The 24,984-nt window shown below is 38.6% G+C and overlaps 2 protein-coding genes across 3 annotated transcripts in view; one reads left to right on the top strand and one right to left on the bottom strand.

The window, feature by feature from the left end:
* fabp7b (fatty acid binding protein 7, brain, b) overlaps window positions 1-24,984 on the top strand; it is a 425,484-nt gene that overhangs the window by 33,234 nt on the left and 367,266 nt on the right. The window lies entirely within an intron of this gene.
* Window positions 21,422-24,984, bottom strand: part of tbc1d32 (TBC1 domain family, member 32) — a 76,390-nt gene continuing 72,827 nt past the window's right edge. For both annotated transcript variants that reach the window (XM_055186058.2, XM_055186059.2), the window contains exon 34: window positions 21,422-21,872. In XM_055186058.2, the coding sequence (XP_055042033.2) occupies window positions 21,753-21,872 (120 nt within the window). In that variant the 3' untranslated portion in view covers window positions 21,422-21,752. The remainder of the gene's footprint in view (window positions 21,873-24,984) is intronic.

Genomic DNA, 24,984 nt, shown 5'->3' with positions numbered 1-24,984 from the left:
TGACCTCTCAAATGTCAAGTCATGCATAAGGTGGAGCAATCATCAAATAAGAAGCACATTTCACAGAAGTCTGAAATTCAAAAAGTGTCCCGCATTAGTAACCTGGGTGCCAGCCGAACCTAGCCCCGCCCACAACATTTTAGGACGGGAAGTTCGTTCTGGAGTCGCTCCGTTGTGGCACTACTATGCTCGAACAAAAACTGTTCAGACCAATAAAATTGTCAGGGCGGGCTTATACGATGATTGACAGATGATCAACAGTAACGTAATCAACCACGTCACCAAAGAGCGCTTGTGCTTGTTAGGGATGGGACGGTTAGAAAATTTCATATCATGATTATAGTGACCAAAGTTATCACGGTTATCAATATTATCATGGTTTTCTTAAAATGAGATGGAAATGTTCAAAAATTGCACGCTTCGCGTTTGGTGTAAACCCATAGTAATGCTAGCCAATATTTGTTTTAGGCCCATAAATCAGGCAAACAAGTCAACATATGTCACACAAAGTCTGTGAAAACCAAGCTAAACTCATTGCTGTTTCATACATAATATCATCCTACATAATGCAAAGAACATTCTGTGAAAATATAACCTTGATATCTTTTATATTAACTGAGTAAGAACATAATACTTTTTTTTATTTAATAATGATAAGGTGTTGGGCCTCATGTCCAATTTTACCATGCTAAGTCTTGAATCAAACCAGTTGAAGACCAGTTGCTCTACAGTACCCGAGGCGATCCGCAGTTATCTTCCCCTAGAGACTCTTCGGTGTGTATCTCATAACATCCAGCTGCTAAGGAAATAAAAAGAAGCCGTCACTTCAGTCATTTTATCCTACAGGTTTCTCCTATTGGGCTGCTTTTGCGTCAGTTATTGTAGCACAAGGCTCCAGGCCCGTTTTAAACCAAGAAAATTGCTCTTTGAGTCATAGGTCTAATCACAGAAAATAGTCTAATGATTATATCCCAAGGATTTCATAACGCAAGATGATTTAGCACCATGCCACCGACAACGGGAAATGAACAAACAGCGCCGGTCGCAAATAACCAAAGAGGCCATTTGTAAGAATTACAGTAGAAGCACCGGTAAACAATGTTTATAACGCCGGCTTGGATTTATTCATCCCAGATCCCCTTCTGTGAAAATGACCCAGTCTAGCATCTAAATTCCAATGAGAGAGTATAGGTATGCGTGTGAGAGTGTCGTATAGTCGAATTCTGTTGTTCGTCCTTCTCCGGCATGACTCAGGACTTTGTGCGGTGACGTCTGTCATTAATGTTTCAGGCCGAGCGCTCCTGCGAGACTCTTGCCTGTCGGCTGATGGGGTGGTATTGATGAATGAAGAGCATTAAGCAGAAGCTTGTTTGATCAGCTCAGCGGAGGAAGCCACAGAAGCCGCTGGCATACCAATTTCCACCCATCATTTATCTTTCTTTCCATGCCGCCTGAAAGCACTCGAACAACGACCGTGTTTATTTTTAACTAATATTTGTATAAATACTCTTAAATTACATTTTGAAATGCTTGCGTGACTGGGAATTAAGGAGCATGAGGAAGCAGTTTTGCATTGTTCATAAATTCTTGGGAAAACTAAAGAAAATTTTTTTTACTAATGCACTCATTAATTCGAAATGGATGAATTAGTTGTGCTTGTTGTTTCGGCAAATATAAATACTGTTCATATTACACGTCATTTGTCCCACATGTTTCTGCTACAGACATGAATGATAGTCTGGCGGAAAATATAAATCCAACCACTTTACATTGAAGGAGAGACCTGAGCCATACCCAGGGCCAAGAATATAATCAAGACGTGAGCCAGTAAGTAACAACCTTAGCAACCACATAGCAAAATCTTGCCTGAATAGCCATCTGCTACATCCAACTGAACTTCTGCCAGGAAAGATGACAAGCATCACAGCCCCATTAAATGGTTTTATCAGTGTGCATTTATATTCAGTACACAGATGTCAATACATTGTGTAACATTACTGCCAATAATAGGCACTTTGCAGTTAAAAGGATGCAGGAAACACAATGAACAAATCTCTCAGCTGTCAACCGAATGTGAGGGTACTTTGCTCTCACACAACACCCACAAATCCATTTGGTTTGCTTGTTGTACTGCGGTATTTATTTTCAGTTAAGTATGAAACCAAAAATGTAAAATATACATTCATGTCGAATGGCAAAGAAACATTGCATACAATAAATACAATTTGTAAATATGCATGTGGGCAATTAAAGGAAGTTTTAAAGTCAAGTCAAAAACTGTGTCCCAATTCGAAGGCTGCAACCTTCTAAGGACGTATTCTAAGACCAATTTCGTCACAGCAGCGCTAGTAAGGCCATCCCAATTCGAAGGACACTTAAAATGAAGCCTCAAAATGCGAATGGATCCTTCACAGCCGAGGTTATCCCAAGATTCATTGTGCGCCTGTAAAGGCCGAATATAACGGCTGGATATTTTAAAATAAACAATTAAAACCTTTATTAAATAAAAGTGTGTATTTAGCAGATAAAAGTAACATTATTCTGTTTATGTTACGCATATTTCTTAGGTTGATTAATTCGATATACTGTTGGTTAGTTTAATCTACATCAACGTGTCATATTTTCTAAAATAAATTAATATTTTTCTGGTTTCATATTTATTTAAATAAGTCAGAAACATTTCAGCTGTGTCCCACTGACAGGAGCAGTAGGCGGTAGTAAATCGTCATCACCTGCTTTCAAATTGAGCGGCATTTACTACACAGAGCCGAATTTCACAGAGAAGCTCGGCAAAATCACATACATTATCGGAGGTGATTTGTCCATGATTATGCCTACACTGTAAAAAATACTTTGCTGCCTTAAATTTTTTTGTTGAATCAACTCGGATTTACAAGTCATTTCAACTTATTAATATTTATCTTGACAAGAGATGAGTTGTTTTAACTACAGGTGAGTTGTTATAACTTATAAAATTTAGTTGACTTTTCTCAACTATATTTTATAAGTTGTGACAACTCATCTCTGTTGACATGACTTGTAAATCTAAGTTGATTTAACAAAAAAATGAAGGCAGCAAAGTATTTTTTACAGTGTAGCTTCTCTGTAAAATATGGCTTTGTTTGTGTAGTAAATGCAGCTCCATTTGAAAGCAGGAGATGGCGATTTACTACTAATCACGAAACTGGCTTTACTGATGAGATACGCCTGAGAATCGCAGGTGATTTATTACCCACCCCTAGCAGCAGGTGACGCAACTTATGGGTCCTCCGAAGGCTAGACTTCTCATTTCAGTTCTCTTTGTGGACTTTGGAGGTTGCGACCTTTAAAGACTGAGTGCTCGCCTTCTGAGGTTGTGTCCTTAGAAGGTCGCAGCCTTCGAATTGGGACACAGCCAAAGTGTGAGCCTGGACCAGAAAACCAGTCTTAAGGGGGTCACACACAGGACGCGCAGCTCAGCGCGCCACTGTACTAAAAAACTTGAACGCATTGCTTTCTATGAGTATACGCACACCGACGCCGACAGGTGGCGCCTGTCCGTGCCGCCCAGGTACGACTCAGGAAGTTGCTCAAATCCCTGTCGCGCCACACAGCGCCACTCACTTAGTTTAACATTAAAGCTGCGGTCGGCAACTTTTTTGAACATTTTTTTTATCATATTCACTGAAACCAACACTATGCTTCCACAGAACAACATAAATTAGACTAGAGCCTGTTATTTATTTTGCAAAATTTCACCGCTCCCGGTTGACTTGGTCCAATCAGCGCAGGCCGGTTCATTTGGTCCAATCAGCGCAGGGCTGTCTTACAATATCACATGCATCCGCCTGAAGTTCACAAGCGTGTTGGATTGAACGCACGTTTATCAACCATTGATTGTATTTCGGAGTTTTATGTAAGTAATCTTAGTATTCTTGCTAAGTATGTGTTCAAAATAAAACTGGTGCACACGCGCTGACGAGGACGAGCTCGGAGGAGGTTACTCCGTGGTAATGGGGGAGGGACATGAAATTGTAAATATTTGGAAACTGCTCAATCCTCCAGAGTTGCCGGCGGCAGCTTTAAATAACATCATATTTGTCCCAAATCATTAACGATTAACATTGGCTGCTAACGTATATTTTGCATTTTAAAGAAGACGTTATCTGACGAAGCTCGTGCTATTTAATGTGCACTTCCAGTTTGCGATACCTTTGAGTTGTCCTAGATGCGACGCGGCGCTGAGCTGCACGGCTGGTGCACCCCCCTACACTGAAAAAAATTGTTCATTCAATTTACTAATTTTTTTTAAGGTAAGTGGTTGCAATCAATTTATTAGGGCCCGAGCACACCGGGGTGTGAGGACCCTATTGTTCTTCAAGGAGTTATTATTATTAGGGCCCGAGCACACAAGTGTGAGGACCCTATTGTTTTTGCTCCGTTTATTATTATTAGGGCCCGAGCACACCAGGGTGTGAGGACCCTATTGTTTTTGCTCCGTTTATTATTATTATTATTTTTCTTCTTCTTCTTCTTCTTCTTCTTCTTCTTCTTCTCCGAAATGGATCGCATTTTTGAGGGCCTAAACATACCCGAAAACTCATGAAAATTTGCACACGCGTTAGAAGTGGCGAAAATTTACATGTAGTATAGGCGTCAGAAGTGGGCGTGTAAAAATGGCTCGATAGCGCCACCTGCAAAATTTCAAGAGAACAGCCCCCCCACTACGAAAAACGTACAGATACGAAATTTGGTAGGATCATCTATCACTCCAAGACCTACAAAAAAGTCTCTTGGAGCGAACCTCTAAACCCCACAGGAAGTCGGCCATTTTGAATTTTCTCTGTCATTTTTGGACATTTCCAAGCGTCGTACTTTAACGAACTCCTCCTAGAGATTTACTCTGATCATCATCAGATTTGGTCAGTATCATCTAAAGGCCTTTGCGATGCTAAATTGCGGAGCTTTTGACTTTTCGTTGGAGGGCGTGTCCTTGGCGGCCTGGGAAAGTTTGATGTTTCGCCATGAAACAGGAAGCTGATGTAATTCAGGCATACGTTGTCCGATCTGCCCCTGACTTCACACGTTTGATAAGGGTCCAGGCCTGAACACATCAACATGGCATAATTCAGTAACACTCATAGCGCCACCTAGAGGCAGCAGGAAATACCATGTTTTATGCTGTGTCTTACTGCTCTTAGAGATTTAAACATATCAACATCATATTTCACCAGTGTAATCTCAAGACCTTGTGTGATGATAAAGAGCAACGGCCTTGACTTTTCATTAAAGGGCGTGTCCGTGGCAGCCTCGCAAAGTATCGCTAAATGAATCGCATTTTTGACAGGCTAAACAAGCTCAAAAAGTAATAAAACGTTGCACACACGTCAGAAGTGGCAAAAATTTACACGTGGCATAGGCGCCAGAAGTGGGCGTGTAGAAATGGCTCAATAGCGCCACCTGCAAAATTTCAAGAGAACAGCACCCCCACTACGAAAAACCTACAGATACGAAATTTGGTAGGGTCATCTATCACCCCAAGACCTACCAAAAAGTCTCTTGGAGCGAAGCTCTAAACCCCACAGGAAGTCGTCCATTTTGAATTTTTGCTGTAATTTACGTGCAAATTTTGTCATTTCCAGGCTTCGTACTTTAACGAACTCCTCCTAGAGATTTTAATAGATCGTCATCATATTTGGTCAATCTCATCTAAAGGCCTTTGCGATGTTAAATTGTGGAGCTTTTGACTTTTCGTTGGAGGGTGTGTCCGTGGCGACCTGCCAAATATCAGCGTTTTCGCCATGAAACAGGACGTTTTTATAACTAAGGCATACAATGTCCAATCTGCCCCACGCTTCACACGTTTGATAAGGGTCTTGGCCTGAACACATTTCAATGCCAATATTCAGCTTCAGTCCTAGCGCCACCTAAAGGTAGCAGGAAATGCCTTGTTTTACACTGTGATTTACTGTTCTCAGAGATTTAATCAAATCATTATCATATCAGGTGAGACTGATCTTAAGCCCTTTGCAATGAAAAATTACGAAGATCTTGACTTTTCGTTGAAGGGCGTGTCCGTGACGGCCTGGCAAAGAGTGATGTTTCGCCATGAAACAGGAATCTGTTGCAATTCAGGCATACATTATCCGATCTGCCCTATACTTCACACTTTTGATAAGGGTCCCGGCCTGAACACATTAATATAACAACAATCAGTTACAGTCACAGCGCCACCTGCTGCACACAGGCGGTGTGGCACATCAGTTTCCCTTTGAATATCCACCTATATTTGCCCACTATAATTAAGATCCCCCTGGTTAACTGCTTTACTAATAGCATAGGGTAGCGGTGCACATGCGTGCGAGGGCCCTTCCATCGCTGCTTGCAGCTTTAATTAGGGCCCGAGCACACAAGTGTGAGGACCCTATTGTTTTTGCTCCGTTTATTATTATTATTATTATTTATTCTTCTTCTTCTCCAAAGTGAATTGCATTTTTGAGGAGCGAAACATGCTCAAAAACTCATGAAATTTTGCACACATGTCAGGAGTGGCGAAAATTTACATGTGGCATAGGCGCCAGAAGTGGGCGTGTAGAAATGGCTCGATAGCGCCACCTGCAAAATTTCAAGAGAACAGCCCCCCCACTACGAAAAACGTACAGATACGAAATTTGGTAGGATCATCTATCACCCCAAGACCTACAAAAAAGTCTCTTGGAGCGAAGCTCTAAACCCGACAGAAAGTCGGCCATTTTGAATTTTTGCCTTGATTTTTGTGCAAATTTGGTCATTTCCAGCCTTCATACTTTAACGAACTCCTCCTACAGATTTAATCCGATCATCGTCATATTTGGTCAATCTCATCTAAAGGCCTTTGCGATGTTAAATTGCGGAGATCTTGACTTTTCGTCAGAGGGTGTGTCCGTGGCGTACTGACAAATTTCGGCATTTTCGCCCTGAAACAGGAAGTGGCTCTAACTCAGGCATACAATGTCCAATCTGCCCCACGCTTCACATGTTTGATAAGGGTCTTGACCTGAACACATTTCAATGCCAATATTCAACTTCACTCATAGCGCCACCTAGAGGTAGGAGGAAATACTATGTTTTATGCTCTGATTTACTGCTCTTAGAGATTGAATCAAATCATCATCATATTTGGTCTGACTGATGTTAAGCCCTTTGCCGTAATAAATTGCGAAGATCTTGACTTTTCGTTGAAGGGCGTGTCCGTGGCGGCCTGGCAAAGTGTGATGTTTCGCCATGAAACAGGAAGTTGTTATAACTCAGGCATACAATGTGCGATCTGCCCCTGACTTCACACGTTTGATAAGGGTCCAGGCCTGAACACATCAACATGGCATAATTCAGTAACACTCATAGCGCCACCTAGAGGCAGCAGGAAATACCATGTTTTACGCTGTGATTTACTGCTCTTAGATATTTAACCATATCAACATCATATTTCACCAGTGTAATCTCAAGACCTTGTGTGATGATAAAAAACAACGACCTTGACTTTTCATTAAAGGGCGTGTCCATGGCGGCCTCGCCAAGTATCGCTAAATGAATCGCATTTTTGACAGGCTAAACAAGCCCAAAAAGTCATAAAACGTTGCACACACGTCAGAAGTGGCGAAAATTTACATGTGGCATAGGCGCCAGAAGTGGGCGTGTAGAAATGGCTCGATAGCGCCACCTGCAAAATTTCAAAAGAACAGCCCCCCCACTACGAAAAACATACAGATATGAAATTTGGTAGGATCATCTATCACCCCAAGACTTACAAAAACGTCTCTTGAAGCTAAGCTCTAAACCCCACAGGAAGTCGGCCATTTTGAATTTTTGCTGTGATTTCTGTGCAAATTTGGTCATTTCCAGGCTTCATACTTTAATGAACTCCTCCTACAGATTTAATCCAATCATCGTAATATTTGGTCAATGTCATCTAAAGGTCTTTGCGATGTTAAATTGCGGAGATCTTGACTTTTTGTTAGAGGGTGTGTCCGTGGCAGCCTGACAAATTTCGGCATTTTCGCCATGAAACAGGAAGTGGCTCTAACTCAGGCATACAATGTCCAATCTGCCCCATGCTTCACAAGTTTGATAAGGGTCTTGGCCTGAACACATTTCAATGCCAATATTCAGCTTTAATCATAGCGCCACCTAGAGGTTGCAGGAAATTACATGTTTTACGCTGTGATTTACTGCTCTTAGATATTTAATCAAATCATCATCATTTTTGGTAATACTGATCTTAAGGACTTTAATATGATATATTCAGAAGATCTTGACTTTTCGTTGAAGGGCGTGTCCGTGGCGGCCTGGCAAAGTGTGATGTTTCGCCATGAAACAGAAAGCTGTTGTAATTCAGACATACATTGTTCGATCTGCTCGAGACTTCACACGTGTGTTAAGGGTCCCGGCCTGAACACGTCAATATAATAATAATCATGTACAGTCATAGCGCCACCTGCTGCACATTTTCCTTTGAATATCTACCTATATTTACCCACTTTAATTCATATCCCCCTGCTTCACTGCTTTACTAATGCCATAGGGTAGCGGTGCACATGCGTGCGAGGGCCCTTCCATCGCTGCTTGCAGCTTTAATTATTATTTATTCTTCTTCTTCTCCAAAGTGAATCGCATTTTTGAGGGGCGAAACATGCTCGAAAACTCATGAAATTTTGCACACATGTCAGGAGTGGCGAAAATTTACATGTGGCATAGGCGCCAGAAGTGGGCGTGTAGAAATGGCTCGATAGCGCCACCTGCAAAATTTCAAGAGAACAGCCCCCCCACTACGAAAAACGTACAGATACGAAATTTGGTAGGATCATCTATCACCCCAAGACCTACAAAAAAGTCTCTTGGAGCGAAGCTCTAAACCCAACAGGAAGTCCGCCATTTTTAAATTTTGCCTTGATTTTTGTGCAAATTTGGTCATTTCCAGCCTTCATACTTTAACGAACTCCTCCTACAGATTTAATCCGATCATCGTCATATTTGGTCAATCTCATCTAAAGGCCTTTGCGATGTTAAATTGCGGAGATCTTGACTTTTCGTCAGAGGGTGTGTCCGTGGCGGCCTGACAAATTTCGGCATTTTCGCCATGAAACAGGAAGTGGCTCTAACTCAGGTATACAATGTCCAATCTGCCCCACGCTTCATACGTTTGATAAGGGTCTTGGCCTGAACACATTTCAATGCCAATATTCAACTTCACTCATAGCACCACCTAGAGGTAGGAGGAAATACCATGTTTTATGCTCTGATTTACTGCTCTTAGAGATTTAATCAAATCATCATCATATTTGGTCTGACTGATGTTAAGCCCTTTTCCTTGATAAATTGCGAAGATCTTGACTTTTCGTTGAAGGGCGTGTCCGTGGCGGCCTGGCAAAGTGTGATGTTTCGCCATGAAACAGTAAGTTGTTATAACTCAGGCATACAATGTCCGATCTGCCCCTGACTTCACACGTTTGATAAGGGTCCAGGCCTGAACACATCAACATGGCATAATTCAGTAACACTCATAGCGCCACCTAGAGGCAGCAGGAAATACCATGTTTTACGCTGTGATTTACTGCTCTTAGATATTTAACCATATCAACATCATATTTCACCAGTGTAATCTCAAGACCTTGTGTGATGATAAAAAGCAACGACCTTGACTTTTCATTAAAGGGCGTGTCCGTGGCGGCCTCGCAAAGTATCGGTAAATGAATCGCATTTTTGACAGGCTAAACAAGCTCAAAAAGTCATAAAACGTTGCACACATGTCAGAAGTGGCGAAAATTTACATGTGGCATAGGCGCCAGAAGTGGGCGTGTAGAAATGGCTCGATAGCGCCACCTGCAAAATTTCAAGCGAACAGCCCCCCGCTACAAAAAATGTACAGATACGAAATTTGGTAGGATCATCTATCACCCCAAGACCTACAAAAAAGTCTCTTGGAGCGAAGCTCTAAACCCCACAGGAAGTCGGCCATTTTGAATTTTTGCCTTGATTTTTGTGCAAATTTGGTCATTTCCAGGCTTCATACTGCAACAAACTCCTCCTACAGATTTAATCCGATCATCGTCATATTTGGTCGGTCTTATCTAAAGGCCTTTGCGATGCTAAATTGCAGAGATCTTGACTTTTCGTTGGTCTTAGATTGATGTAAAGCCCTCTGCAGTGATAAATTGTGAATATCTTGACTTTTCGTTGAAGGGCGTGTCCGTGGCGGCCTGGCAAAGTGTGATGTTTCGCCATGAAACAGGAAGCTGTTGTAATTCAGACATACATTGTTCGATTTGCCCCAGACTTCACATGTTTGATAAGGTTCTTGGCCTGAACACATTTCAATGCCAATATTCAGCTTCAGTCATAGCAGCACCTGCTGCACACAGGCGGTGTGGCACATCAGTTTCCCTTTGAATATCCACCTGTATTTACCCACTTTAATTCATATTCCCCTGGTTCACTGCTTTACTAATGCCATAGGGTAGCGGTGCACATGCGTGCGAGGGCCCTTCCATCGCTGCTTGCAGCTTTAATTTTTTTTCTTTTTCTCCGACTTCAGCGGGACTTTAGAGGGCCTAAACATACTCGAAAACTCATGAAATTTTGCACAGATGTCAAGAGTGATGAAAATTTACATGTGGTGTATGCTTTAGAATTAGGCGTGAGAAAATGCCTCTATAGCGCCACCTACAAATTTTCAACGAAGCAGCCCTCGGACTGTGTTTTACGTACAATTACGTATTTCGGTACGCGTCTGTAGCATGACAAGACCTACAAAAAAGTCTATTGGAGCGAAGCCGTAAACCAAACAGGAAGTCAGCTATTCTTAGTTATTTTTGTGATTTGGGCGCATTTTTTGTCATTTCCAGGCGTCATACTTTAACTAACTCCTCCTACAGTTTTCGTCGGATCATCTTCATATTTGGTGAGTGTCATCTTAAGGCCTTTTTGATGCTAAATTGCGAAGGATTTGACTCTACGTAAAAATTTGTGTCGGTTCTGGCCCGACAAAGTTTGATGTTTTCCAATGAAACAGGAAGTTGCTGGAACTCATGCATACAGTGTCCGATCTGTCCCAAATTTCACATTATTGCTAAGAGTCCTGATCTGAACACATCTACATAACAATTTTCATTTATAGCTATAGCGCCACCAGCTGGCAACCTGAAGGAACATGTTTTAGCGCCACTTTCAAATATTGAATGAAGCAGCCCTTGGACTGTGTTTAACTTACATGTACGAATTTCGGTACGCTCATGTATTATTACAAGCCCTACAAAAAAAGTCTCTTGGAGCAACGCCCTAAACCAAACAGGAAGTCAGCTATTTTGAATTATTTCTCAGATTTTGGCTCAGTTTTTCTCATTTCCAGCAGTCATACTTTAACTAACTCCTCCTACAGTTTTCGTCGGATCATCATCATATTTGGCGAGTCTCATCTTAAGGCCTTTGTGATGCTATATTGCGAAGGATTTGATTCTATATTAAAATTTGTGTCTATTTCGGCCAGCCAAAGTTTGATGTTTCGCTATGAAACAGGTTGCTGGAACTCAGGCATACAGTGTCCGATCTGTCCCAAACTTCACATGATTGCTAAGAGTCATGACCTGAACACATCTACATGTCAATAGTCACTTATGGTTATAGCGCCACCAGCTGGCAACAGGAAGTGACATGTTTACAATGATTATCCAATGTCTGATCTGTCCCAAACTTCACATGATTAATAAGAGTCCTGGACTGAACACATCTACATGTCAATAGTCACTTATGGTTATAGCGCCACCAGCTGGCAACAGGAAGTGACATGTTTACACTGATTCTCCACTGTCTGATCTGTCCCAACCTTCACATGATTAATAAGAGTCCTGTAGTGAACACATCTACATGTCATTAGTCACTTATGGTTATAGCGCCACCAGCTGGCAACAGGAAGTGACATGTTTACACTGATTATGCAATGTCCGATCTTTCCCTAACTTCACATGATTAATAAGAGTCCTGGACTGAACACATCTACATGTCAATAGTCACTTATGGTTATAGCCCCACCAGCTGACAACAGGAAGTGACATGTTTACACTGATTATGCAATGTCTGATCTTTCCCTTACTTCACATTATTAATAAGAGTCCTGGACTGAACACATCTACATGTCAATAGTCACTTATGGTTATAGCGCCACCAGCTGACAACAGGAAGTGACATGTTTACACTGATTATCCAATGTCAGATCTGTCCCAAACTTCACATGATTTATAAGAGTCCTGTAGTGAACACATCTACATGTCATTAGTCACTTATGGTTATAGCGCCACCAGCTGGCAACAGGAAGTGACATGTTTACACTGATTATGCAATGTCCGATCTTTCCCTAACTTCACATGATTAATAAGAGTCCTGGACTGAACACATCTACATGTCAATAGTCACTTATGGTTATAGCCCCACCAGCTGACAACAGGAAGTGACATGTTTACACTGATTATGCAATGTCCGATCTTTCCCTAACTTCACATGATTAATAAGAGTCCTGGACTGAACACATCTACATGTCATTAGTCACTTATGGTTATAGCGCCACCAGCTGACAACAGGAAGTGACATGTTTACACTGATTATGCAATGTCTGATCTGTCCCAAACTTCACATGATTAATAAGAGTCCTGGACTGAACACATCTACATGTCAATAGTCACTTATGGTTATAGCGCCACCAGCTGACAACAGGAAGTGACATGTTTACACTGATTATGCAATGTCCGATCTTTCCCTAACTTCACATGATTAATAAGAGTCCTGGACTGAACACATCTACATGTCAATAGTCACCAGTGTTGGGCAAGTTACTAAAAAATTAGTAATTAGTTACAGTTACTAATTACTTCTTTTAAAAGTAACTGAATTACTCTACCGGTTACTGTATATCAAAAGTAATTAGTTACTTAGAAAAGTAACTTTTAAGTTACTTTTATGTCTGCTTTTTAAATGTAAATATGAACAGTACTGAACAGTCAAACAGTAAAATGATATGGATGGGCTATTTTACACGTAAGACTCTAATATATCACATACTGTAGGAGCCTATTTTGCTTTAGATTCAACCTTTGAATATTTTTGTTAGAAATTATCTTAATATGTAAACTTAGTTTATTTATGTATATCATTTAGACCATTTAGACAAATATTCTGCATGTTTACAAAAATATGAAATGTGTTAAAATTGTGTATTGTCTCTTTAAAAATTTGGAGACAATTGTGTCAACATGTCAAATTTTCTAAAATAAATTATAATTTTTCTGATTTCATATTTATTTTAATAAGTTAGAAACGTCTCCGCTGTGTCCTGCTGACAGGCGCGATTGCGCATGCAGCAGATGAGGCAAATTATGGGTCCTCCGAAGGTTAGACCGTCTCATTTCAGTTCTCTTCGCAAACTTCTGAGCGCCTTGAATGGGCAAGTGCTCACCTTTTATTGCATGCTTAGTAGGGTGCAGCACTTGAATTGGAACACAGGGACTGCGCTCTTTGGTCATATATTGTTTGTTTTCTGTTGGATTTAAATGATACACAGGATTAAAGGAAGATACTTAATCAGAAAACGGAGTAGGCTACGTGGATTGTTTTGTCGGACGGACACAGAGCGAGTGGATTGTTTTGTCAGACAGACACAGAGCGAGTGGATTGTTTGTTCGGATACGGAGAGACTGAAACTAAAACTAAAAGCGAGCTCACACATACTATGGAGTTTTAACATGGGTGTACAGCGCAGTGTGAATATTTTAGTGGAAACAACAATCGCGGATCGTTCTCTTCCATGAAGCCGATGTAAACATCTAAGAATATATGAACATTTCTTAGATTTATTACCTTTGTGGACTACAAATGCAAGTTGATGTCATACTGCGATTGCTTGGTGAAGATAATTTACAAACATGAGAACGGATGGATTATGACTTTTTTTAAAGAAAGGTATGTTGTCCCGTTTAGATTTTTCATGTTCATTCTATATGCACTGTCAGCTATGATGAAGTGTAATTAATCATTGCGCCGCCAACTACGGTCCCAACGAACTCATTTAAATTTCAGTAATTGTAATTGCGTTACTTGATTTAAAAAAATACTTCGTTACATGCTCGTTACTGCTAAAAGTAGTGGAGTTACAGTTACTTTGTAACGCGTTACTCCCATCACTGATAGTCACTTATGATGCCAATAGTCAGTTATGGTCATAGCGCCACCAGCTGGTAACAGGAAGTAACATGTTTACAATGATAATGCAATGTCGGATTTGTCCCAAACTTCACATGATTGATAAGAGTCCTGACACATCTACGTGCCAATATTTACATGTAGTCACTCATACTCACACACACTCGCTCACTCTCTCTCTCTCTCTCTCTCTCTCTCTCTCTCTCTCTCTCTCATGCTATCTTACACGATGCTACCTCGCTGTCATTTGTAATTAGCAACAGGAAATGTGGCACATTATACTACACTTTTAAATGTTTCACCTATGTTTACATGCTTAAATGCCTATTTACTATTGTTCCCTTTAATTCTTATGCCACGGCGTGGCGGTGTCAGGTGTGCGAGGGCCCTTCCATCACTGCTTGCAGTTTTAATTTAAGCTATATTTAAACAAAAGTTTTTCATTTAATTTATTTTTGTTTAAATGTAGCTTAAATAAATTGATTGCAACCACTTACCTTAAAAAAATTTATAAATTGAATGAATCATTTTTTCAGTGTATAAGGTTTTTTAAATTGAGATTTATACATTGTCTGAAAGCTGAATAAATAGGCCTTCCTTTGGCTGTTAGGATATATACTATTTGAACTATTTGAAAATCTGGAATCTAAGTGTGTAAAAGAAAAAATCTAAATATAAAAAACACCAAAATGGCAACTTGCATTCACTTAAAAAAATTGATTTATGGCCCTGAAAAAAATGATTGATTCAATTTTCTTTTTAAGGTAAGTGGTTGCAATCAATTTATTTTAGCTACATTTTTTCTAATCTTTTTTGTTCTAATGTAGCTTAAATAAATTGATTGCAACCACATACCTTAAAAAAATGAATAAATTAAATTAATTTTTTTTTTCAGTGTATACAGGAAATTTACAAAATATCTTCTTTAACACGATCTTTACTTAATATCCTAATGACTTTTGGCATAAAAATAATCATATTTGGATAATTTTGAACCATACAATGTATTTTTGGCTTTCGCTACAAATATACCTGTACTACTTAAGACTACTTTTGTGGTACAGGGTCACAATTTATTTATATAGCGTTTTTATACAGTGTTGCATTGTTTTAAAGCAGCTTTATGTGAAGACAAAGAGAAGAAATCAAAGAAAACAGAAAAATTATTAAATATATAGTATACAGAATGTATAGAACGCTGACGCGAGTTATCAACTCCAACGTAAATCTCTTTTCTTGGACTACAACAAACACACGGATTGTAGGCAACTGTTTACTTTTTGGGATTGGTGATGTAGACAAGACCGACATTGTCATAATTCCTCCCACTTTGTCTCACAGCCTGTAAGTTAACTCCTGTTAGCATTGCATTGTGACCGAATCTTTCAAACATGGTGAGGAGCGTCACATTTCCGGCTGACAGAGGTATTCAGGCCAATCACAACGTACAGATTAGCTGGCCAATCAGGGACACAGAGCTTTTCAAATCCGTGCGTTTCAGGAAGACCGTTAAATCTGGAGCTACAAAAATGTACGGTATGTGAAAAATAATGGGTTTTTTTAACCATAAACCATGCGACCACATTATATTATACCAAATACACAAAAATCTTTGTTTTTTAGCAATGAAATAGGTGCTCTTTAAAGGAATAGTCTACTCATTTTCAACATCAAAATATGCTATCACCCCAACCAAGAACCGTTGACACATCCCTCTATCATCTGTGTGCGTGCACGTAAGCGCTGGAGCGCGCTGCGACGCTTCGATAGCATTTAGCTTAGCCCCATTCATTCAATGGTACCATTTAGAGATAAAGTTACAAGTGACCAAACACATCAACGTTTTTCCTATTTAAGACGAGTAGTTATACGAGCAAGTTTGGCGGCACAAAACAAAACGCAGCGCTCTTCCAAGCGGATTCAAAAGAGGAACCACATTCCACGGCGCAATAGCACCTTTGGGAGTACTTCGACTCGGCGCAGTAACACCCTCCCTCTCCCATTATGAGAGGGAGAAGGGGAGCGAACTTTTCAGGCGAGTCGAAGTATAGTTCCTCTTTTAAATCCGCTTAGAAAAGCTGAAAACTGTTCTCCAAAGAGCATAAAGAGTCAAAAGGCATCAGCTGGTACTTTCAGCAGAGCAAAACCACCTTAACACCCAGACTTCTCTTTAGTTTTGATGTTGTACACGTCTATACTGTGATAAATTTGCTCAGATGCTATCTGGAATTCATTTTCCTGCGGCCTGAGAAGACAGATGGAGTATAATGCTGAATGGCTGATTTATCTGTACAAGTTCATCTCCACCACGCTCTTCTATAGTCTGTTCATCAACCTCCCTCTATGCACTAGGATGGCATTGTACATTAAAGGAAAACACCATCTTTTTTATATTTTACTATGCTCTTACCTCAACTTAGACGAATGAATACATACCTATCTTTTTTCAATGTGTACACTTAAATGTCAAATAATATTGTGCAGTAATATTGACGGAAGTTTAAGCGAGAGGGGGAGTAGTCTGTGCTGCAAACTAAGTGCTCTTCCGCCACCTTTTATTTTGTGCCACCATACTTATTCGTGTAACTACTCATGTAACAGTCTTTAAATAGGGAAAACATGGAAGTGCTTGGTGGCTTCTCAATTCATCCCTGTTTGGATCCTAAGGAATGAATGGGGCTAGGCTAAATGCTAACACATTCACGACGCGCCGTACAAAGATTAAGTGCACGATTTAAAAAAATATAGATATGTATCAATTTGTCTAAGTTGAGGTAAGAACATAGTAAATATTGAAAAACTGTGGTGTTTTCCTTTAAATGTTGCATTTAGGTAATGCAAACGTCTGCTTGTATGACAACACAAGTACGTTAGCAGGACGATGGCATGTTGTTTCAAAGCGGCAATCTGATTCAGATGCGCGACGCTTTTGCTGAGTAACCACATAAAATACAAATACATCTGCTATAAGCTATTGGCTACTTCCAAGGAAACAGAAAATGGATGTGCCTACTTTTGTTTTCAGTCCTCGCTTTGTAAAGAAAGAAACTCTTGTGTTCAAAGTCGACTCCTAAACCTTCCCTATTCCAAGAGGGACTAAAATCGACCGCTTCCATCTCATTCGCTTGCAGGAGAAACCGACCATCAGCCTATCGTCAGTGCTACTGGGCTTTGGGTAAGCAGACAAGGAGAGCTTCAGTCTCGCATTCTAATCACAAGCTAATCCGTCTGGATTCCAATGAATACAGAAAGAAAATAGATTCAACCCCAAACCTCTTGAGATTGTCGAGTTTAATGGAGACGGATAACGCTTGTGGTATTTTCCTACAAGACCCTTGAATTGATTGCGTGTCCATCAATGTACAGTAAGTGAATCTCCATTGACTGACACATGAACATCAATGCAAAAGGAGAACCGCTTGACCTGCCCAACCTGAAATCCATTCATTTCAAGACGTGAAATTTGGCAGTCATAACGTGGATTAATTAAATTCAAGGAATAACAAATGTTATTTACCAGGGAAAATCAGGCTAATGCAACTCCTCGAGCCGAATGCAGAGACAGACGGGCCTTAAATATAATTGAATCAGTTAACCATCCATAATTAGCCTTTTTTAATTATCCTGCCATTTTGGTCTATTAGATACATCATCAAAATCCCCATCACAAGAGGCTATCGAGCGAACACAGCACAACAATTCGGCTTTCCAGAATCCTGTTGGCCAACAATCAGTTATTATATCATTAGCCTGATTAATGTGAACAGCTTGGTATGATTACACAAAGATGACATCAACTAATGATGCTCAGCTGACTTTATATCTGCATCAACATACATAAATCAAAAGCGTATGTAAGTACTTTTGTTAAACTTTTTTAAAGAAAATGAGTGAAAACTAAACTTTTCACAACCTAAAATTAGAACTGGTCCTGCCTCCCACAGGGTAAACAGTATGCAATATTTTTTTTGCATTTGTTGTAAGGGAGACAGACACCTCTCTAATGATCTAATTCATTATTCACAATGTGACTTACAGATGGAAAAGTAAAGAGACTGCATCTATGTGGTACTGTAATAATGGCCTGTCAATGTGATGCTGGCTCTACAGCTTTCTTAAAGGCTGCAGATGTTATTGTGCTGTAAACTTTTGGACAAAAGTCCACCAATGCGCATAAAGGCTGCGATGGCCTGCGAGTGTCGGTGAGTTGAACGCGTAAGATTGTTTGTGCATATTTGATTGTCGCTTAATACAGCAATTAGGCATTAAAAAAATTAATTTAAATTTTTAGAGCAGGAACTTGAGACTGTAAAGCCCGGAGTATAGACCTTTTGCGTGTTTGCAAACAGAGATGACGTTTTTTGTGGGCGGAGCCCAATTGGTGGCAGAAAGTGAATGCTTCTCAATAGCTGTGTGAAGTGTTTTAACATTAAATTGTGATTTTTATGGATCCGGTGTTGTGTAGAAGTCTGTTTCCCCTATATTTCTCTTAAGTGTAATGTTTCTTATAACGTTTTCACCAAGTTACATTTATTTTTTTAATAAATTAAAAGTTCAAATGGCTTGGCTACTAATTGTGTGCATGTATGTAATGTATATGTATTGTTCTTTATTGGTAAATCAATTATTTTTACAGTATGAATCGCTGAAGTACTTATAAGAGCAATACTATCATGTATTCTGTATAATATCATTTATTAAATATTTTATAATTTCCTGGTTTCAATTTCTTCCTTGTATTTTTAGCCGTGTTTGATCTAAAACTATAATGTTTACATACAAATTAATTTGTATTGGCCTGTTTATATATTATTAACACTTTACATTGTGTGTGCTATGTAAGTTATATATATTTATTAGTAAACATAATTTAGAACAAACATGAAGAAGACCTAGGCTAAGATAGAAGGTAAAAAGAAGTAATAAAAAACGAAAAAAAGACTAAAACTTTAATAAATGGTAATATTATTGATATTATGAACTAATTCAAATCTTTAATCTTTCTAAATAAATTATAAACGTAACGTGATGAAAACGCTATAAGAAACACATAGAGGGATCAGACTTCGACAGAACACCGGATATCTTCACTAATTATTTTCTATTTAAATTATTAAAAGATTTTCAGATGATTTCATCACTCCAGTCTGTCCGGTTGAGGGCTTTTATTGCAACCATAAACACCTACGTTTATCTTCAAATGGTGTCTTCGACGACGGTATACTATAAAAATGAAGGTCATCTATTTTGGTATTCCTATTCTGACACTCAACAGCACAACAAGACATTTTGTAGTGAGTTATATTGTTCGTTTCACTCGTGTCTCATTCATTTCCACTGTTTTTCTGCCACCACATGTGCGCGTGATGTAACTGTGACGTCGACTCGCAAAAGGTCTATTGTCTGTTTTTTATGTGTACCTTGCAAAGTATAGTTTATTTGACTCACGTTTACACAGATGTTCAACTACGGGCGTCAGAATCATTATATGTGGATGGGACAAGACCTACCAACTGTTTAAGACCAATGATATTGGATCCACTCACTTTTTTCTACATTAGCACCTTTCTCCGTTTACTTGTCAGAGCGCCATCAGTCAAATCCATTCCAGTGGAATGCCCTAATAAATGAAACTCTGTTTCGCGTTTTAGCCTCAACTTTGAGTGCCACATTGCTGCTTCTTTAACCCCCCCCCCCATTAACGAGTTAACTCGTCAATGAAGAGAAAACGGTACCCTGCCAATTACAAGTTTTTCCGGCAATCCATATTTCCGCTATTATCAACCAGGTGGCGCTCTTACCCAACTTATAAAACCTGAAAGTATTCCCTTAGGGCAAACTCTGTGTATGTTTTGACAATTGCTCTGAATCTGATCTCTATCAAAAGGACTTCACAAGACAGAGCCGATGGTCTAGTGGGCAGCGCTCCGACATGTGGTGCTTTCGCACTTTTGGCGACCCGAGTTCGATTCCCGGCTCGTAGCCATTTGCCGATCCCATACCCCTCTCTCCTTCCTGTACTTTCACATCGTCTCCTGTCGTCTCACACTATCAAATAAAAATAAAATAAAGTCCTTCACAAAAATGGAATTATCTCAGCATTTTGCTCAAAATTTGGTATTTTTTAAAAACCTAAGCATATTTAAGAGGTAACAAAAAGAAAACAAATAAAGATGAAACTTTTTTTAAAGCAGAGGTCTGTTCTTTCATTTGATATATTGTATGTTTATATATTTAAAGAAGAAAAATTTTCTGCAAGGCATTAAACTTTTGTGAAAATCATGAAAAATGCTGGCGCTGACTGGCAACTTTTTGAAAATCTGAAGAAAAAAAAAACTGAAAATGGTTGATGAGGATTTCTGGTTCCCACCAGAATGCTTTGCATGAGGCTGTTATTTTTTTTTAATCTGTAAAAACAAAGACCTGTAAATGTTCATTTAACCTTGAACAAACCGCTGCCAGCAAACAACACAAACCCAAATCCTCAGCAAGTTACTGGCAAACAGCTGCATAACTACAGTACAGCTATATTTTTACAGTGCAGACAGGGTCACAAATATACTAAGATCAATAATACATATATAAAAAAATAACCAAGATAAATATCACATTTAAAGGAATAGTCCATTTTGACAAGAAAAATAAAAAATATGCACTTTTAAACCACAACTTTTCGTCTAGATCCGGTCGTGATGCGCCAGCGTGACCCCACGCAATACGTCATGAGGTCACAGAGGACGAACGCGAAACTCCGCCCCAGTGTTTACAAGTGTCTTGAAAGAGGACCGTTCCAACGTTGTTGTATGTCGAATTATACTAATTAATGTCTTTGTGTCAGTTTATTGTTTACAATGGTCCGCAAATGTGCGTTATGTAACACGTGACCTCCCTACGTCACTACGCATTTACGTTAGGTCGCGCTGGACCGGACCTTGACGAAACGTTGTGGTTTAAAAGACCATATTTGTTATTTTTCTTGTCAAAAATGACAATCGTTTTGCTAGATAAGACCCTTATGCCTTCTTTGGGATTGTTTATAGTCCTTTGAAACTCTGTTGAAAAAAGTGTTGAGTTAAGTGTTAAGTCTTGGTGTCCATTAAAATCCATTTAAAAAAGAAAAATCCTGGAATGTTTTCTTCAAAAAACATAATTCCTTCTCGACTGAACAAAGAAAGACATCAACATTTTGGATGACATGGTGGTGAGTAAATTATCTGGATTTTTCTTTTAAGAAAATTGAATGTTCCTTTAATCTTCGACACAGCTACAATTTACTACATCCACTTACAGGTATTTGTTCTGCTGTACATCCCAATAAATGTCAATTTCGAATGTTCTTTATATTTATAATCCCCAGGAGAAAAGACTTAAGCATAAGAATTCAAAATCTATATATATTTATATGAAAATGAACAAAACACAAGCCTCTTAACACGTCGACCATGTAGCACTTCATGTTTTCATTTCCACTCCGCACCATATGCAATGATGCATCGGTCGTTTCCCCGCTTCACTCAAGTCTCTGTAGATCTTCAGCGGTCTATTTCCTGCTAGCTGTTCTTTGCTAAGATGCTCCTCATGTCCGAGAGCACCATGGACCTGTAATTGTGTTCCAGTCCTTCCATGTACTCCAGGTAATTACTCATCCTGAAGCCATGGATCGGTTCTTCCTGCAAGCATACAAAAAATTCATGAGCGAAGCATGAGAAACTCAGTCTAAAAGAAAAAACTACATTTTATAAAATAACATCTTTAGATCAGATTGCGCTTAATCTGGAAGAAAGTTGGGTGATTATCCTGCATACAAAGTGGTTGAAAAGGCTCAAAGCACTGCTTTGAGAAACCATGCAAGATTTTACAGCTTATAAAAATGAACAATTGTGCCAAATTTCACTGATCAGCGAGATGTTCTTCATTAACTCTATCTTGTCAATTAAAATAAAGCATTTTGATGAAAAAACTTGTTCCTTATGAGTTTTTATTGCTATCTGTAATACTGCTATGCTCCACTAGATGGCTTACACAATTTATAAATAATTAAAGTAAAAAAAATATTTATTAATTTTACACACTGTGTATGTTTTGATAATCCTTCTGAATCTGATCTCTAACAAAATTCATTCACAAAAAATGCAATTATTTAAGCTTTTTGCTAACAATTTTGTATTTTTGAAGAATAATACCCATATTTAAGATTTTATAAGCATAGAAAAAATATAGATAGGATGATGTTTTGTTTGTGTGTTTATTGTTAGTTTGAAAGCAGATGGTATGTTCTTTCATTTGATATATTTGTATGTTTACATATTTTTTGAAGAAAATTTTCCTGGAAGGCATTTTGTGAAACTTTTGTGAAAATCACAAAAAAGCTGTCATGCAACTTTTCAAAAAAGGCTGGCGGGGAATGAGTTACGCAAACAAGGGGGCACATATATACCATAGGCCTATTTGGACAGCATTAGCTTTACAGGGGTAGATTGAGTAATGCAACTTTACCAGAGGATGTTTGTAACATTAATGGCCAATTCGCACAGGATTAGAAATATCAGTAAAATTATCAGCAGTGGGAGGCGTAACTCGATTAGCCACCGTTGTCACTTGCACATTACTTTGCTTCCTGATATCATGTAACATAACATATGACCTATATGTAACACACACAGACACATACATTATATATATATATATATATATATATATATATATATATATATATATATTTATTTATTTATTTATTTATTTATTTATTTATGTATTTATTTATTTATTTATTTATTTAATTTTTACGCAACTGAATGCTTCTTTAAGTTCCCAACCGTTAACCGAAGGTAAGAATTTATGACCGATTAATATTATCAGTCAAATGAAAAAAAAATGTTAATGCATGATGCGTGTCGACACGTGCCTACATACATTTCGCCCCTTTTCTATCCTTAATTTGGACCTAAATGGAACAAAAACAACTAAGAAGCTCTGGTAATAATTGCTTTACACCACGTCTCCATGTAAAACTAATCCATCCAAATAGGGCTTGTGTGAAATGGGATTACACCTTTTTCCCTAAATAAACAATGCTGGCATGTAATTGAGGATAAGTTATGTTTAGATACAGCAAAACAAACTTCACTCTATTTATGACGAGTCAGCGGATGAATCTACAGTTCAGAAGTTATGCCTCAAGTTACAAAAGGACACTTCGGTTCACGATGAATATGGAAATTGGGTAAGAGACAATAAAGGTTTATGAGTAGGTTGTGTAAAATAAAATATGTCGCAGTGTAAGCAGTTTTGGGGTGTAATTGCAGACCATGGTAGTCAATTTTGCAATGACAAACAAAAGATAAATGCAATGCTTTAAAAAACGACAAAAAAGCAGATGTCATGCGTTTAAAAACAGAAGGTCTTGCAATGTGATCCGTCTTCAGCAGCCAATAAAATAACAGGCCGATGATTACTCTCCATCACAGCAATATTTAAAGTATATGGTCCTTGAAAAACCCTACATGAGAAAGCAGTTATTGCTAGTGATTGCCTGCCATAACTGAGGTCTCATCGAGGTCTTTGTACTTAAAGAAATAATTCACTCGAAAATGGAAATTTAAATTCCATGGATTTTTTTGTCCGCACAGCTGTGGTAACAAAACTACAATATCATCAAACTTTAGCGCTATTAGGAAAACCATTTAGAGCCACGGTGGAAAAAAGTCCAGATGTATTTCCTAAAGCTGAACAAATATATGACTTCCGAGCAATTGAAATAAAAAATATAAAAACAAGAACGACCGCCGGTGTGTTTAAAACGAAACAATAAAATGACATATTAATTAGAAGCACCCATTATCTGCAGACGTTAAACTCTTTTACTGCTGACTGTTGCTGATAACATTTCTAGAAAGAAAAACCTCACCGGTTCTGTACAATGCATCAGACTTTTCAAAGTGTTGCAAGTATTCAATAATTACAGACAATTTCTTTTGAAATCCTGCTTACAAAGGATAAATTCAGTTGAATTTCATTTCTTCTATGTTGAGTTGCATTCACCGTTAGAATAACATGAAGATTTTCATTCCCATCTTTAATTTAGATGAAACCCAGATAAGTGGAAATGTACAAATCCTTGCAAAGAATTGTCTGAAATAGTTTGTTCTTCCGGACATCAATTCGCATACAAGTTTTAGTCTAAAATGCACGACAGAGTCTCTGTTTAGAGCAAAACTTTAACTCTACTTGGTAGAGAAGGCTTTTAATTTGTGAGGCATCCTTTGCATGCTATGTTTTATGTAATTGTATACTATTTTATTATTGTATTGTTTTAGTGATTTTACACTATTTTTAATAGATGTGTAAAGCACATCTTAAAGGCAGGGTAGGCAGGAATTGTGTAAAAAACTTTTTTCCAAATTTGTTTAAACTGTCTTTATATACCAATAAATAAGTAAAATGTAAGTACTCTGAAAAAAAAGAGTATAAAAATTGAGTGTATGTAGACCTCTCACGACTCTTTTAAACACAGCTAATTATTTCCATTCGAGACGAAACAAATGATTGGCTTGGGTGACTGTCACTCTCTCTCACAACTATGGCTACCACCCCTGTTGCTACAGGATCTGCCCAAACATGCACACACCCGATTAATTTGAGAGTGCACGAGGCACGAAATCTAGGAAGAGCAAAAGTACAGAAGAGAAAGACAGTTCAGAACTCACAGTAAGTTACCTGCATGCAGTCAGCGAAGGCAAACAAGGCAAAAAAAAAAAGGAATAAACAAAGAAATCAAACGAG

Source organism: Misgurnus anguillicaudatus, chromosome 18 (assembly GCF_027580225.2).
Source record: "Misgurnus anguillicaudatus chromosome 18, ASM2758022v2, whole genome shotgun sequence".
Taxonomy (NCBI): Eukaryota; Metazoa; Chordata; class Actinopteri; order Cypriniformes; family Cobitidae; genus Misgurnus; species Misgurnus anguillicaudatus.
This window is presented reverse-complemented; position numbering and strand designations above follow the sequence as displayed.